The 17,480-nt window shown below is 43.9% G+C and overlaps 1 protein-coding gene across 2 annotated transcripts in view; it reads right to left on the reverse strand.

Moving 5' to 3' along the window:
• Positions 1 to 6,040: 6,040 nt before the first annotated feature.
• Positions 6,041 to 17,480, reverse strand: part of LOC126418645 (F-box/LRR-repeat protein 7-like) — a 53,359-nt gene continuing 41,919 nt past the window's right edge. For both annotated transcript variants that reach the window (XM_050085508.1, XM_050085509.1), the window contains exon 3: positions 6,041 to 8,281. In XM_050085508.1, the coding sequence (XP_049941465.1) occupies positions 7,937 to 8,281 (345 nt within the window). In that variant the 3' untranslated portion in view covers positions 6,041 to 7,936. The remainder of the gene's footprint in view (positions 8,282 to 17,480) is intronic.

Raw genomic sequence — 17,480 nt, forward strand, 5'->3', positions numbered from 1 at the left:
CTATGCAATTAACACATGAAGGTAGTTAGTTCACCAGGACTACCTGCGTGGAATGATCATTTCCAGTTACCACAAATTGGGTCCACTGTGCAGTGAGATGATATATTACCAAACCATAAGTATTGGAAGTGGATGAAGGTTTCATGTCATACCTGGACACCATGGCCAACTTTTTCTGTGAGGACATTCACTTCAAAGAGTATTTGTTTTGTTATCCTTGGGACATCTTTGAGCGCATCAGCAAAAGAACCTTGCCCTCCAGATTATGATGTAGCTTCTAGTCTGGTTGAAGTGTTAAGATGTATGTGGAGAATGATTTATACGACCATATTCAAAGTCCTGTGTAGAGCAATGGTCACCGATATGTCAGCCAGGTGTTCACATGACAGAAGAGCTGTAGACTGGGCAGTGGAGGAGGCTTTAATCAACAGCGATACATTGTGTATTTTTCCAATGACTCAACTTCTCCATGTAATGTGGGGGATCTGGCCATCCCCTCCTTTACCAAGGTACAGACAGACTTCACCCTGTACCACAGGGTGCGGGGGGGGGGGGGGGGGGGGGGGGGGGGGGGGGGGGGAGGGGGGGGGATGCACAGCCCAACGTATTCACAACAAAGCAATCACTTTGGGCCGTCCACACTGTGGGTGGGTAACATGAACCTCGAAGCAGCAGTGGCCTCAACAGGAGTAAAACGTCAGCACTTCCATCTGCAGGGTTGGGCCATGGGCCAAAGTACAGACAGACATCTCCAATTTTCATAGCCCTTTCATTTTCAGTTGCAGATTACCCACTGAAATTTTTTTGCAAAGAATCAAGGTTAAACACATACGACACAGAAATTGAGACAAAAGTAAAGCATTGTTCCAGGAAACATTACAAGAAATACTAGCTAAAACTGAATTCCAAGAAGGCAAAACGCTCATTTAGCACTAAATTAAAGGAGATGCTTCTCATACTGAGATCCAAAAATTAAAATTAATGTTCCAATATAATGAACAGTGTCAAAAGAGAACAAATTTGAACCTGATATTTACAGCAGCACAAAAAGAAATACACTCACTTTGCCAACCAACAGACATCAAGCAAAGGAATATAGCAGTTCATAAGCAACAGCAATGTGTTAATATCCCCTGAAGTATCTGAACCACAGTATTGCATTCATTTGTTAGTGTAGTTTGTTCTCATCTTTCAAGACAAACACCTGTGAATAACAGGTGCACAAAACCAGACTTTTGAGATTGTGATGTAGTGCACTATATACACACATAAACAAAATTTTGCATCACCCTGATTTCCATAACTCCTGAAGGTAGATGTTGACTGTGGATATTGTATCATAGACACAGTTCCTTTGACTGTTCAGAGATGTCAGTAAACCTGCCCAAAGATGTAAACAATTATGCATGAGAAGCGCCTATTAGATGCAGGGGGTCCAAAAGCTAATCAATTACAGTCATCCCACCAGGAAGGCAGTACACGGCTCATGCTGTCTGTAGTTCAGCCATGCCAAGACAGTCAAAACTGCAGTTCGTTCACGTCCGCATTGTTACTTTGTGCCAGGAATGGCTCTCAACGAGGTTTTTTTAGGTTAGAAGGCCTCGGGAAAGTACGGGGTGGGCTGCAATCTCAAAGGGTGCATGGCAAATACAGGACGTGCTTGGATCAAGGAACAGTCGAAATTGTAGTTGTAAATTGTTGTAGTTGTGCTGGGAAAGTCCCTGAGCTTCAAGCACTAATAGAAAGCACAGAAGCTGAAATCGTTATAGGTACAGAAAGCTGGCTAAAGACTGAAATAAGTTCTGCAGAAATTTTTACGAAGTCTCAGACAGTGTTCAGGAAAGATAGATTAGGCAGAATTGGTGGTGGGGTGTTTGTGTCTGTCAGTAGTGGTTTATCTTGTAGTGTAGTCAAAGTAGATACTCCGTGCGAATTGGTATGGGTGGAGGTTGTACTTAACAGCCGAACTAAGTTAATAATTGGCTCCTTCTATCGACCCCCAGACTCCGATGATATAGTTGCTGAACAGTTCAGAGAAAATTTGAGTCTCGTAAAAAAAAAAATACCACACTTATACGGTTATAATTGGTGGGGACTTCAACCTTCCCTCGATATGTTGGCAAAAATACTTGTTCAAAACCGGTGGTAGGCAGAAAACATCTTCGGAGATTGTCCTAAATGCTTTCTCCGAAAATTATTTCGAGCAGTTAGTCCATGAACCCACGCGAATTGTAAATGGTTGCGTAAACGCACTTGACCTCTTAGCCACAAACAATCCAGAGCTAATAGAGAGCAGCATGACTGATACAGGGATTAGTGATCACAAGGTCGTTGTAACTAGGCTCAATACAGTTTCTTCCAAATCCACCAGAAACAAAAGCAAAATAATTTTATTTAAAAAAGCGGATAAAGTGTCACTAGAAGCCTTCCTAAGAGACAATCTCCATTCCTTCAAAACTGACTATGCAAATGTAGACGAGATGTGGCTCAAATTCAAAGATATAGTACCAACAACAATTGAGAGATTCATACCTCATAAATTGGTAAGAGATGGAACTGATCCCCCATGGTACACAAAACAGGTCCGAAGGCTGTTGCAGAGGCAACTGAAAAAGCATGCGAAGTTCAGAAGAACGCAAAATCCCGAAGACTGGCTAAAATTTACAGACACGCGAAATTTGGCACGGACGTCAATGCGAGATGCATTTACTAGGTTCCACAACAAAACATTGTCTCGGAATTTGGTAGAAAATCCGAAGAAATTCTGGTCGTATGTAAAGTACACAAGTGGCAAGACGCAGTCAATACCTTCGCTGCGCAGTGCCGATGGTACTGTTACCGACGACTGTGCCGCTAAAGCGGAGTTATTGAAGGCAGTTTTCCAAAATTCCTTCATCAGGGAAGACAAATGGAATATTACAGAATTTGAAACACAAACCGCTGCTAGCACGAGTTTCTTAGAAGTAGATACCTTTGGGGTTGCAAAGCAACTCAAACCGCTTGATACGGGCAAGTCTTCAGGTCCAGATTGTATACCAATTGGGTTCCTTTCAGATTACGCTGATACAATAGCTCCTTACTTAGCAATCATATAAAACCGCTTGCTCACCGATAGATCTGTACCTACAGATTGGAAAATTGCGCAGGTCGCACCAGTGTTTAAGAAGGGTAGTAGGAGTAATCCATCGAACTACAGACCTATATCATTGACGTCGGTTTGCTGTAGGGTTTTGGAGCATATACTGTATTCAAACATTATGAATCACCTCGAAGGTAACGATCTATTGATATGTAATCTGCATGGTTTCAGAAAACATCCTTCTTGTGCAATGCAGCAAGCTCTTTATTTGCACGAAGTAATGGCCGCTATCAACAGGGGATCTCAAGTTGATTCCGTATTTCTAGATTTCCGGAAAGCTTTTGACACCGTTCCTCACAAGCGACTTCTAATCAAACTGCGGGCCGATGGGGTATTGTCTCAGTTGTGCGACTGGATTCGTGATTTCCTGTCAGGAAGGTCACAGTTCATAGTAATAGATGGCAAATCATCGAGTAAAACTGAAGTGATATCAGGTGTTCCCCAGGGAAGCGTCCTGGGACCTCTGCTGTTCCTGATCTATATAAATGACCTGAGTGACAATCTGAGCAGTTCTCTTAGGTTGTTCGCAGATGATGCTGTAATTTACCGTCTAGTAAGGTCATCCGAAGACCAGTATCAGTTGCAAAGCGATTTAGAAAAGATTGCTGTATGGTGTGGCAGGTGGCAGTTGATGCTAAATAACGAAAAGTGTGGGGTGATCCACATGAGTTCCAAAAGAAACCCGTCAGAATTTGATTACTCGATAAATAGTACAATTATCAAGGCTGTCAATTCAACTAAGTACTTGGGTGTGAAAATTACGGACAACTTCAGTTGGAAAGACCACATAGATAATATTGTGGGGAAGGCGAGCCAAAGGTTGCGTTTCATTGGCAGGACACTTAGAAAATGCAACAAGTCCACTAAAGAGACAGCTTACACTACACTCGTTCGTCCTCTGTTGGAATATTGCTGCGCAGTGTGGGATCCTTACCAGAGGACATCGAAAGGGTGCAAAAAAGGGCAGCTCATTTTGTATTATCATGTAATAGGGGAGAGAGTGTGGCAGATATGATACGCGAGTTGGGATGGAAGTCATTAAAGCAAAGACGTTTTTCGTCGCGGCGAGATCTATTTACGAAATTTCAATCACCAACTCCCTTTACCGAATGCGAAAATATTTTGCTGAGCCCAACCTACATAGGTAGGAACGATCATAAAAATAAAATAAGAGAAATCAGAGCTCGAACAAAAAGGTTTAGGTGTTCGTTTTTCCCGCGCGCTGTTCGGGAGTGGAATGGTAGAGAGATAGTATGATTGTGGTTCGATGAACCCTCTGCCAAGCACTTAAATGTGAATTGCAGAGTAATCATGTAGATGTAGATGTAGAAGTGTCCAGTCGTCTTGGAGTGAACCAAAGCGATGTTGTTCGGACATGGAGGAGATACAGAGAGAGGAACTGTAGATGACATGCCTCGCTCAGGCCACCCAAGGGCTACTACTGCAGGGGATGACCAATACCCACCAATTATGGCTCAGAGGAACCCCGACAGCAATGCCACCATGTTGAATAATGCTTTACGTGCAGCCACAGGACGTCATGTTATGACTCAAACTGTGCGCAATAGGCTGCATGATGTGCAACTTCACTCCCGACGTCCATGGCGAGGTCCATCTTTGCAACCACGACACCGTGTAGTGCGGCAAAGATGGGCCCAATAACATGCTGAATGGACCGTTCAGGATTGGCATCACATTCTCTTCACCTATGAGTGTTGCATATGCCTTCAACCAGACAATTGTCATAGACGTGTTTGGAGGCAACACGGTCAGGCTGAACGCCTTAGACACACTGTACAGCGAGTGCAGGAAGGTGGAGGTTCCCTGCTATTTTGGGGTGCATTATGTGGAGCCGACGTATGCTGCTGGTGGTCATGGAAGGCACCGTAACAGCTGTAAAATATGTGAATGCCGTCCTCCAACCGATAGTGCAACCTTATTGGCAGCATATTGGCGAGGCATTCGTCTTCATGGATGACAATTCGTGCCCCCATCGCGGACATCTTGTGAATGACTTCCTTCAGGATAACAATATCGCTTGACTAGGGTGGCCAGTACATTCTCCAGACATGAACCCTATCAAACATGCCTGGCATAGATTGAAAAGAGCTGTTTATGGACGGCGTGACCCACCAATTACTCTGAGGGATCTAGCCCGAATCGCTGTTGAGGTGTGGGACAATCTGGACCACCAGCACCTTGATGAACTTGTGGATAGTCTGCCACAATGAATACAGGCATGCATCAATGCGAGAGGACGTGATACTGGGTATTAGAGATACCAGTGTGAACAGCAATCTGGACACGACCTCTGAGGGTCTCACTGTATGGTGGTACAAAATGCAATATGTGGTTTTCATGAGCAATAAAAAGGGCGGAAATGATGTTTATGTTGATCCCTATTCCAACTTTCTGTACACGTTCTGGAACTCTCAGAACCGAGGTGACACAAAACTTTTGTTTGGTGTGTGTATAATGTTAAACGTAGACAGTTTGAGTGAGTAACAACGGTAACTGATAATGTAACACTATTACAAGTTAACAGTGTAACTGACTTGCCTTATAAGGTGAACAAGCTTAGCACCCTCATACTTTAATCAGTTAACCTCCTAGTTTTGTAGTTTTAAGAGAGTAAATAATTTAGGAGACAATTCACCGAATAGTAAAAGTGTTGAGTGATCAACAGACACATAAAAAGAATGGAATCTTGTTGGTTAGTTACTTTTCTGTTCTGAAGGAAATGAAAAAAAAAAATTCAAACTTTTTAAAATCTTTTTGCTTTGCTGAATGTTTGTATCAGACAGTTATATCTTTTGTGGCCAACATTACAATTTATTCATTTCAATGTCTCAAAATATGCTACATGTTAAGATATGACATGGGTCAATAAAATGAAAGTGAGAAAGCTGAAAAAAGTAAATAAACTGGTTATTATTTCAAAAGTAAGTTCCATAACTGTTAATACATTTATCACACTGTGAGACAAGGTAGCCAATGTGTTCATGGACAAATGTTTGCAGCTGCCTACAAAACCATGATGGTACCCAGGTGTGCACCTCATTATTCAAAGCAAATCAACAGCCATGGGTGTCTTTCTTCAGGGCTTCAGAAATATGGAACCACATGTTACCAAGGCTATTTCAAATCACTGGGAAGCCCTTACAGTCCCAATCTCTCCCCTTGTGATTTCCATATTTTTAGAGCCTGGAACAAGACATACACAGCCGTCAATTTGCTTCTGATGAAGAGGTGCATACCTGGGGACAATTATGGTTCTGTAGGCAACTGCAAATATTTTACAATTAATGTACTGATTGTTCTGTCTCAAAGTGTGATAAGTGTATTAACAGCTATGATGATTACTTTTGAAATAATAAACAGTTTATTTACTTTTTTCTATCTGTCTCGTTTACACTTGACTGTTCCTTACAGAATACCGAGATATCTAGGGCTGAAGACAACATTTGAATATTGGTAGAAAACTAGACAACAAGCAACTGAGAACTGGTCTCAAAAGACCTGTCAAAGGCTGACAGAGAAAATGTCAATGTATTGTAAAAATTGACAATGTTAACTCAGCTATTATTTCAAAAATCTGGGGCAAAACTTACTAGCTTTCAATTACTTCAGAAGTTTCATTTTATTTACATATTACATTTTCATTCTGGTACTTCTTGAAGCAATGTGATACACGCAAAGGAAAAAAATTCACACTCTGGTGCAAATTACGAAATAAGTTTCTATAAAGGGTACTGTGTTTGCGTCAATATTTGCAAGAATGCTAGTTGCATCTCAAACATGCACCTCTGTGGCTATTGTACTGATTGACCAATGCTTGTAAGTATTTGGGATAATGTGAGACTTATGGTGTGGTACCTGAACATTTGCAATGCACTGGAAATAAACCTGTCTGGCTTCCCCATTTTACTGGTGTCTTTTTCACCTTGCATAGTTACCTTAAACAATAACAATTACTTTCTGAAACTGAAAATAATCATTTGGAGGAATTCTTTGCATAAAGAAATGAAATGTAAATGTGCAGAACCTATCAAAAATACATTTAAGAGGTGTATTTGTCAATAGCACTTTCACAATGATGTCTTCTTCTTTTTTTTCCTGAATGCGTATAAGATACCATAGGCATCCTTTGAGGTATACATTTACATGAAGTCAAATTTATGAATTAAGATTTTCTGCAATTTTCCTTTATGTGAGAGTGAAGGCAGTTTGGTCAACAAACTCATGGGAAATCCTTCACTTTGTTCCTGTCAGTAATTTTACAAAGAGCATTAATTTAAAGGGAAGGAACAAAATGGATGAGACTTGTATATATAATAAATAAAAGGAAAGAAATATATAAAATTACATGACAGTTACTTTTAAATTACAATCGCTGTGAAAATAAAGCATCAGGTACAATACATTATCAACTCTCAATTGTTTAACAACTGTTGTTGTACGATTAATATATTGTGGCTTCTGGCAATCGAAAAAATGTAGAGAAATTATTTAAAAAGGCTAACATGTGGTAGAAGTTGGTGGTTTTCTATGCTACTGCGGTAAGACCTTACAATTTGCTTTAGCTCGAATATGCCCTTTCTAAGGTGGACAAGATTTGCAGATACTTTAAGCACATTAATGCTGAATATGAGTATTACATAACAGCTTTTATACACTTTCTGTGACTAGTATCTTACACCTTGTAAGAAACATAATCTGCATCACAAGGATTAAATTTTTACACAACAGGTCCCCATTTTTCACTCAGTATACGATCGGACTGCCCAATTCAGATTTTTATATCACAACATTAATGTGTGGTGCGCAGTGCCTCATAGCTTGCAGCTGTTCAACATTTATGTCAGCACCATAAAGGACAAGTGTACGGAGGAAGGGTAGATGCTGTGGCAGCTCCCGCAGACGGAGCAGTGATGCCCCGCACTGGCTGAGGTCGAGTACTCGCAGCTCGTGGATGTGCGGCACCGCATCCGCTATTTCTCTCGAATGGACACGTGCACAGCTCTCCAGGCTCAGCTTCCGCAGCTGGACACACTGCGAGAGTGTTCCCAGAGACTTCAAAAGTTGTGAGAGCGACAGGTCCAGCTTCTGCAGGTTCCGGAGACAGTGCAGGTACTTCAGTCCCTAAGAAATGTGGAACAGGGTTCAATTTGCTGTTGTTATTATTATTATTATTCCTATTATTATTCTTATTCTTCCTATTATTATTATTATTATTATTATTATTATTTATTCTTTTGTATTCCTGTTTCAATGACAAAATTACTGAAATAATTCAAAATATCATAATAATAACAAAACTTGTAAAAAACGTTCTGTAGCCAAGAGCACATAAACACTTCTTTATTTTTGGCAACTGGTTTAGCAGAATTTGCTGTCATCTTCTGGTCTCCAAAATGTATTTGTTACAAAACTGTCCATTATGAGTTGGTACCTCATTCAAAGTTGTCATACTAACGGGTAAAATGTAGCACAAGTTTGTCAGAAATAAAACATTCATTGAATTTGATCACCAATGAAGTGGAACATGTAAGCCAACATGAAAAGATGTGCTAATGTACATTTTACTGTATAAACTGATTTCTAAGGCTTAACAATCATCCGTGAGTGATACATATACCGACAAGGCCATGTAAATGAGGTGCCTTTTGACTTAAATGTTTTATTTCTGACAAACCTTTGTAGAACGTGCTACATTTTATTCACTAACATGACAACTTGACATGAGGTTCCAAGACATAATGATAGCCCCTTCTCATTTCTCAACATGAGAAAATTCAGTAATGAAATTTTTAATTGTGTAAGTCCAATATGAAAATAATGATGAAAAATAACAACAAAAATGGTAACAATGGAAAAAATGTCAGACACCTCCTACCCGGGGGTTCATCTCAACATTCACATGAAACAATTTGACGAAACTATGAAAATATAAAATAAGATGTATTGCTGGAAATGTTTTTAGACTAATAGCTCTTATGCTTAAAAATCAGCTTTTCTGACAAGGGCATCTTAGGGACTGGCAGTGTTCGATTTTATTTTGGGATTCAAAGGACATTTCCGAGTGCTGTTAAGTACAAAACATTTAAGACAAATTAAGAGAATTATCAGTAGCTGAGTGTGTAGCATCAAGGCTTGGCAATTTTAAGTAGCTGGTTCAAGTCTCACTAGTAGCAAATTTCTCCCTTTTTATTCAAATTCAATATTTATTAACAAATAGAAATGTTAATTAACAAATTCTGAATCATAATTTTAAATAAAAATAACACCTTGTTATTTTTACCTACTGGTCAAGTGGAAATAAATAAAAATTTGACACAGACATGCAAAATATCGTCTTGTTAAATGAGAAAATATTACATACATCAACAATACTGCTCAGTTTCCAGAAACAGAAAAGCCTCTTTGTCTTCTGTTTGGCATCCTGCAGTTTGGCACCAAATTTTAATTTATTCTAAATACTGACATTGTCACGCAGTTGCCAGTAATCTACACTATTAATAAAACTGTAAAACCATCATGGCTATCTGCCTGACCACACTAATCTCCAAAACTACTTAACGAATTTTTATGGGATTTTCTCAGGTAACTTGGTCATAGCTTGGGGCAATGTACTGGTTTTATCACCTAAACTAAATCACAGAGAGAGATATCCTGATTTAAAATTTTATCTTAAAACTGTCATTTCTGTCTGATTATGCTAATTTCCAAAACTACTACATAAATTTTCATGAGGTTTTCACAGGTAATGTAAGTGTAGCTTAGTGCAACAAATAGACTTTATTTCTTCAAAATCTGATCATAGAAAAAAGGTATCATAATTTTACATTTCATTTAAAACCATATGCTCAGCTCAGTAGTTCAGATGTCTACCTCAGTGACATGATCATCATGGTGTAGTACACCAAAGAACCAATAGATGGTGCTGCTAGTTTCATAGTACACCTAAGAATCAATTGTGGTGCTGTTAGTTTTTTTTATTTTAACTCAGTGAGAGATGTCTTTTCTAAAGTTTATGTCCGTGACAGTATTAAGTGCCACAATGTTATCCTTCCAATTACAAACAAGCATTGGATATACTTGACTAGGATATGTGTATTTATAGATTTTGCTTCGTGTATTAAAAACTTAAACTTAACAACATTTCTTTTGACAGCTTTTATTTACATTCTTTGTTAGGAAACATGAATTTATAGAGTTTACTTTGTGATTGGGGTGCCAACTCATTACACTTTGATTTCAGTTTGTTTATGAATAAAAATGCTTACAAAGCAAGGGAAGGGGGTGTTTCCTATGAAAATCGTGTGGAGCAATTTGCTGCTACTCGACAACATCAGACTTTAACTCGTTCTTTGGAAACTCCTTCAAAGCAAGGTGTAACATATAACTCTGATTGAGAGCATCATGTATTATTTCACTCTCAAGAACTGTTCATTCACAGAGGCTTAAAGTTATTACTCTCCAACATAACATCACAAAACAGAAATTTTGACAGGAAATGGCATAGGTGACCGAGTTTTTATCCTCCTAATCCAACTAATTCTTAACAATTTAGCACTTCACTTTATGTGTGTACAATTCCTGATGAGTTATGTTACACCATGACCATAAACAAAGTACAAGGCCATACCTTGAGTGTTGTGGGCTTGGACCTCAGTGCCGGTTGCTTTACACACAACCAACTCTACATGACTCTCTCTCACAGTAGGGAATTAAACAAGCCTTTCATTCATGTCCCCCCAGCACACTACTTCGAACATTGTATACAAGGAAGCTTTATAAGTCTAAAATAAATTCCATGTGTACGGGGTCTCTGGCACAGCTACAAATAAGTAACCGGGTTCGCCGGTTTTCTCAGCTAGTTAAAAATTAAAATATGTTATTTTTATTAAAAAATGTGATTCAATGTTTGTTATTTACTATTTCTATTTGTTAATAAGTATGGAATTTAAGTAAAAGTAAAAAGAATGAAAAAAGCATTTTACTACTAGCGAAATTCAAAACGGCAACTTTGTGACTATCATGTTTTTATGCTATGTGCTCAACTACCAATACTATGTTAACAAATTACTAATGTTTCATAACCAGCAGCACTTGGGAACTTTCTAAGCATCAAAAACGATTTTCCCAAGTTCATTTCAGAATGAACTGATGTCCAGGCACTGAGCTTCAGTTTCTATATATAAGAAGAAAATATATTCTGGTCCATCAAATCCTACATGTACAAAAAATTCAATTAACACTATGATACAATTTTTAAACTATATACTATACAGTACTGCTAAACAGATTGGTTTCCGTGAGATAATATACTAATAACTGAGAAGCATACTTGAACAGACTAGATCTGCAGTTAAAAACCTAACTGACATCAAGTTAGCAACAAAAAAAAATTAAAAATAAAACACAAAATCACAATAGCACAATTCAGCCCAATTATGTGCTACTTCATTAAACTTACGCATTTACATGTACTGTAGAAGAGTCACACTGTAGACTAAAACTAAACATGAAGAAGGCAGAGCAGTCCTTGTGAGTTACAATCACAACAACACAACCAGACGGGTTGCATAAGAGAGCCAACTCTTAGGCCTGTGAGTGACAAATAGACCCAAACTTTTTCATTTAGTTATCATAGAACAGAGAATCGGTGGTCACAAGGGAATTACAGAATCACTGAATACAGCTGTGAATAGGAATATAAAGAAATGGAGCTCACACGGAAAGATATAGGTGTTCGTTTTTCCGCACTTTGTTTGAGAGTGGAATTATAAATAATTATCGTGAAGGTGATTTGATGAACCCTCTGTCACATACTTAAAGTGTGACTTCCAGTGTATCCATGTAGATGTAAATGCATGCTGCCTCAAGATAAACATTTATGGAGGGGGGGACACCAGAAAGACCTGACAAAGATGCAGATAAAATAAGTAAAAAGGTTAGATGTCTTTGGACAAGCCAGTCAAAGTTATAAAACACAGAACACGAGCAGCTGCTCGAGCGTCATCAGCTAAAATATCCGGTAAAGTAGATGGCAGTGACAGGACAACACGAGATTGACTAATGCGGGGACACGACAATAAAACATGGCGCACTGTTAATGCCTGACCACAAGGGCACTGCGGGGCTGGGTCACCGGAGAGCAGGTAGCGGTGGCTAAACCGGCAATGCCCAATCCGCAACCTGGTCAGAAGGACCTCCTCTCGCCGAGATGGTTGGGAGGAGGTTGTCCAAGCAGTTGGGAGCGGTTTTACTGCCCGGAGCTTGTTTCCTTGGAGGGATGACCAAGCATCCCACCACAACGACACAAGCCTCTTACAAACATCCCCACGAACGTCAGATGACGGGACACAATGGGAGGCTGGCCGAGGCAGGAGGACTGCAGCCTTGGCTGCAGCATCCGCAGCCTCATTCCCAGGCACTCCTACATGTCCGGGAACCCACAGAAAGCTGACAGGAGAACCATTATCAGCGAAAGAATGGAGGGACTGCTGTATCCGTTGAATCAAGGGATGGACCGGATAGGGAGCTCCAAGGCTCTGAAGAGCACTGAGTGAGGCAGACCAGAGTACATACGATGAATGGCGGTGGCGGCGGGCATACTGAACGGCCTGATGGAGAGAAAAAAGCTCGGCCGTAAAGCTGGAACATTGGTCGAGGAGCCGGTATTTAAAGGTGGCGGCCCCGACGACAAAGGCACAGCCGACACCATCGTCAGTTTTGGAGCCATCGGTGTAAATAAAGGTGTGACCGGCAAGTCGAGCACGAAGTTCGACAAACCATGAGCAATACACTGCAGCCGGAGTACCCTCCTTCGGGAGTGAGCTGAGGTCGAGATAAATATGAACCGGAGCCTGGAGGTGGTAGGGAGGGCAAAATCCAATTGTCGAAGCAGGCGACGGAAGCGGACTCCGGGGGGCAGCAGGGCAGACACATACAACCTGTACTGATGGTCGAGAGAATCGGCGAAGAAGGACTGGTAAGAGGGGTGGTCGGGCATAGACAACAGCCAGCAGGCATACAGACACAGCAGTACGTCGCGCCGGTAGGTCAATGGTAATTCGGCAGCTTCAGCATAAAGACTCTAGACAGGACTAGTGTAGAAGGCTCCAGTCGCAAGACGTAACCCCCGATGGCGAATGGAGTTGAGACGGCGTAAGAGGGATGGCCGAGCAGACGAGTAGACGAAGCTCCCATAATCCAGCTTCGATCGGACTATGGACCGATACAAGCGAAGCAAGACAGTGCGATCCGCTCCCCAAGATGAACCACTAAGAACTCTGAGGAAATTAAGGGAACGTGTACAACGGGCCGCCACATAAGAGACATGCGGAGACCAACACAGTTCCCTGTCCAACGTGAGCCCTAGAAACTTAGTTGTTTCCACAAATGGGAGAACAATGGGACCGAGATGTAAGGATGGCAGAAGGAACGCTTTATATCGCCAAAAGTTGATACAAACCGTCTTCTCTTCAGAGAACTGGAAGCCATTTGCCACGCTCCATGAGTATAGGCTGTCTAGACAACGCTGAAGACAGCGCTCCAGGAGGCATGTTCTCTGGGCACTGCAGTAGATCGCGAAGTCATCGACAAAGAGAGAGCCTGAGACATTAGGTGGAAAGCAATCCATAATTGGATTGATCGTGACGGCAAAAAGGGCTACGCTCAAGACGGAGCCCAGAGGCACTCCGTTCTCCTGGAGGAAGACGTCGGACAATACGGAACCCACACGTACCCTAAACTTTCGATCCATTAAAAAAGGAATCAATAAAAAGGGGCAGGCGACCACGTAGGCCCCACCTGTGCATAGTGCGGAGGATACCTCCTCTCCAACAGGTATCATAAGCCTTCTCCAAATCGAAGAACACGGCTACCATTTGGCGCCTTCGAAAAAAGTTGTTCATGATGAATGTCGACAATATCACAAGGTGGTCAACAGCGGAGCGGTGGCGACGAAAGCCACATTGGACATTGGTAAGTAGCCGTCGAGATTCAAGAATCCAAACTAACCGAGCATGAACCATGCACTCCATCACCTTACAGACACAGCTTGTAAGAGAAATGGGGCGGTAACTAGAAGGAAGGTGTCTATCCTTCCCGGGTTTGGGTATAGGAACAATGACGGCGTCACGCCAACGCATGGGGACCTGACCTTTGGTCCAGACGCGATTGTAGGTACGAAGAAGGAAGGTTTTGCCTGCCGGAGAAAGGTGTGCCAGCATCTGAACGTGAATGGCATCTGGCCCCGGAGCAGAGGACTGGGATAGTGCAAGCGCACGTTCGAGTTCCCGCATACTAAAGGGGGCATTATAAGTTTCCAGATTCAGCGAGTGGAAGGAAGGTCGCCGAGCCTCTTCTGCCTCTTTCCTGGGAAGGAAGGCAGGGTGGTAATGGGCGGAGCTTGAAACCTCCGCGAAAAACCGGCCGAAGGCTGGAGACAGCCACAGGATCAACGTGGACCTCATTACCTGAGGTCAGGCCAGGTACCGAGGAGTGGGCCTTAATGCCCGACAGCCGGCGCAGGCCACCCCAGACGACAGAAGAGGGAGTAAAACTGTTAAAGGAGCTGGTGAAAGAGGCCCAACAAGCTTTTTTGCTGTCTTTGATGACTCTACGGCGTTGCGCTCGTAGTCGTTTGTATCCAATACAATTCGCCAACGTAGGATGGTGGCGAAAGGTGCGTAAAGCACGTCGTCGAACATGGATAGCGTCTCTACAAGCCTCGTTCCACCAGGGGACGGAAATGCGACGTGAAGAAGAGGTAGTACGAGGAATGGAACGTTCGGCAGCATTGATGATAACAGCCGTGAGGTATTCAACCTGTCTGTCACAACTGAGAAAATTGTGGTCCGGAAAGGTCGCCAGGGAGGAGTAAAGTCCCCAGTCAGCTTTCGGTATGTTCCAGCTCGAAGGACGTGGGGATGGGGTGTGGTGCAGGAGACGAACAACACAGGGGAAGTGGTCGCTCGAATAGGTGTCAGAAAGGACATACCACTCGAACCGACGGGCAAGAGTGGTAGAACAGATCGAGAGGTCCAAGTGGGAGTAGGTATGAGTAGAGTCCGAGAGGAAAGTCGGGTCGCCAGTATTGAGGCACACAAGATTGAGATGGTTGAAGACATCCGACAAGAGTGAGCCTCTTTGACAGGATGCAGGAGAGCCCCAAAGGGGATGATGGGCGTTGAAGTCGCCAAACAATAAAAACGGCGGGGGAAGCTGAACAATCAGGTGCATCATGTCAGCCCGACTAACAGCGGATGACGATGGAGTGTAGATGGTACAAACTGAAAAAGTAAAAGCAGAAAGAGTAATACAGACAGCTATTGCTTGGAGTGGGGTGGTCAATGGGATGGGATGGTAATAGACATTGTCCCGAACGAGCAACATGACCCCACCATGAGCTGGGATACCGTCCACAGGGGTGAGGTCATACCGCTCTGAGGTATAGTGGGTAAAGGCCATATGGTCAGTTGGGCGCAACTTGGTTTCCTGGAGACCAAGGACGAGCGGACAGTGCAGGCGGAGGAGCAGTTGTAATTCCTCCCGATTAGATCGAATACCTCTTATGTTCCAATGTAACAAGGCCATCGCTAGTCAAAAAAGAGGGGTAACGAGACGGGGGAAGAGCTGGTCACCTCGACAGCCGTGGAGGGCCAGGTTTCGAGGGAACAACGCTACAACCGGCGGGAGGCGGATCCTGTTCCATCGAGTCGTCGCCAGCTGCGGCCGCTGTCCCTGGTTGTGTAGGAGGGGCAGCATCATTTGCCAACGAGAGGCCAGCTGAGCGCCTGGCAGCAGAGCGTCCCGGCGAAACTGAGGACGGCCAGGAGCAGCGACTCATGGATGGAGCGTCAGACGAAACGCACCGGGGTGGAGAGGGGGGTAGAGACTTCTTCTTGGAGGCCTTCTTGGAAGTGCGAGGAGGAACAGGGATGGTGGGCTGGACCGGAAGAAGGTCCTCACGCGCGGGGTCCGTTTTGGAACGCCGGACCTCGGAAGCTGGGGTCCGGAACGTTTCCCCGATGGACGCCTGAGAAGAGGATCGCTTCTCAGGCGGCGGGGGGGTGGGGGGGGGGGGGGAGGAGGAGGAGGAGGAAGGGTGGACCCTGTGGCAGAGGGGGCGGGGGCCACGGGGGAGGAGGATTTGGAAGGGAGGGATTTGGGAGGCGGAGGCAGAGACCCCGGATGGGGGGAGGAGGCGGAGGGGAGATAGGATAGGGGTGAGGATACCGCGGAAGGAGTGGACACAACTGAGGCAAACGAAGTGGTCAACGGCACGGGATGGAGGCGGTCATACTTCTTCCTGGCCTCAGAATAAGAGAGACGATCCAAAGTTTTGAGTTCTTGTATCTTCTTCGCCTTCTGATATGCGGGGCAGTCTGAGGATCTAGGCGAGTGGATGCCAGGACAATTAACGCACCGAGGTGGTGGGGTGCATGTATGTTCCTCACGAAGAGGACATCCACAATCGCCACAAAGGGGCTCAGCCTCACACCGTGACAACATGTGCCCAAAGCGCAAACACCGAAAACAGCGCATAGGAGGCGGGACGTAAGGTCGCACGTCGCACCGGTAGCACATCACCTTTACCTTCTCCGGGAGAACGTCCCCCTCGAAGGCGAGGATAAAGGCCCCGGTGTCGATGCGACGGTCTTTGGGGCCGCGCTGGACTCGACGGACGAAATGCACGCCTCGGCGCTCCAGGTTGGCCCTGAGCTTCTCATCAGATTGTAGCAGGAGGTCACGATGAAAAATAACCCCCTGCGTCCTATTTAGTGCCAGATGCGGGACAATGGACACTGGGATGTCCCCTAGGCGGTCGCACGCCTGGAGTGCCGCCGACTGTGTGGCAGAGGTGGTCTTGAGAAGAACGGACCCTGATCGCATCTTACTGAGAGCTTCGATTTCCCCGAAGATGTCCTCAATGTGCTGAACAAAGAACATGGGCTTGGAAGTGGCGAACGTCCCCCCATCGGTTTGAGAACAGACCAAATAGCGGGGGAAGTACTTCGCCCCAAGCCGGCGGGCCTGTCCCTCCTCCCAGGGAGTGGCCAAGGGGGAAAGGGCAGGACAACCAGAACTAGAGACAGTACCTTTCCTTTTGAAAGACTCGGCCGCAGAGCGACCTGATACGTGTTGACGTTTCATCTGCGAAACGTCCGCCCCGATACCACCCACTCCGACCAGGGGCTCTCCTCACGGGCGCCACCCAGCCTCAGCAAGGGCCACCTGGCAGGATGACCGTTGGCGGGAGTCCTGATGCCCCAAGGAGACGGGCATCTACTCCTTGGCCGACGTGGGGAGGGTGCAGCTCAGGTATCGG

Source organism: Schistocerca serialis, chromosome 9 (assembly GCF_023864345.2).
Source record: "Schistocerca serialis cubense isolate TAMUIC-IGC-003099 chromosome 9, iqSchSeri2.2, whole genome shotgun sequence".
NCBI classification, from domain to species: domain Eukaryota; kingdom Metazoa; phylum Arthropoda; class Insecta; order Orthoptera; family Acrididae; genus Schistocerca; species Schistocerca serialis.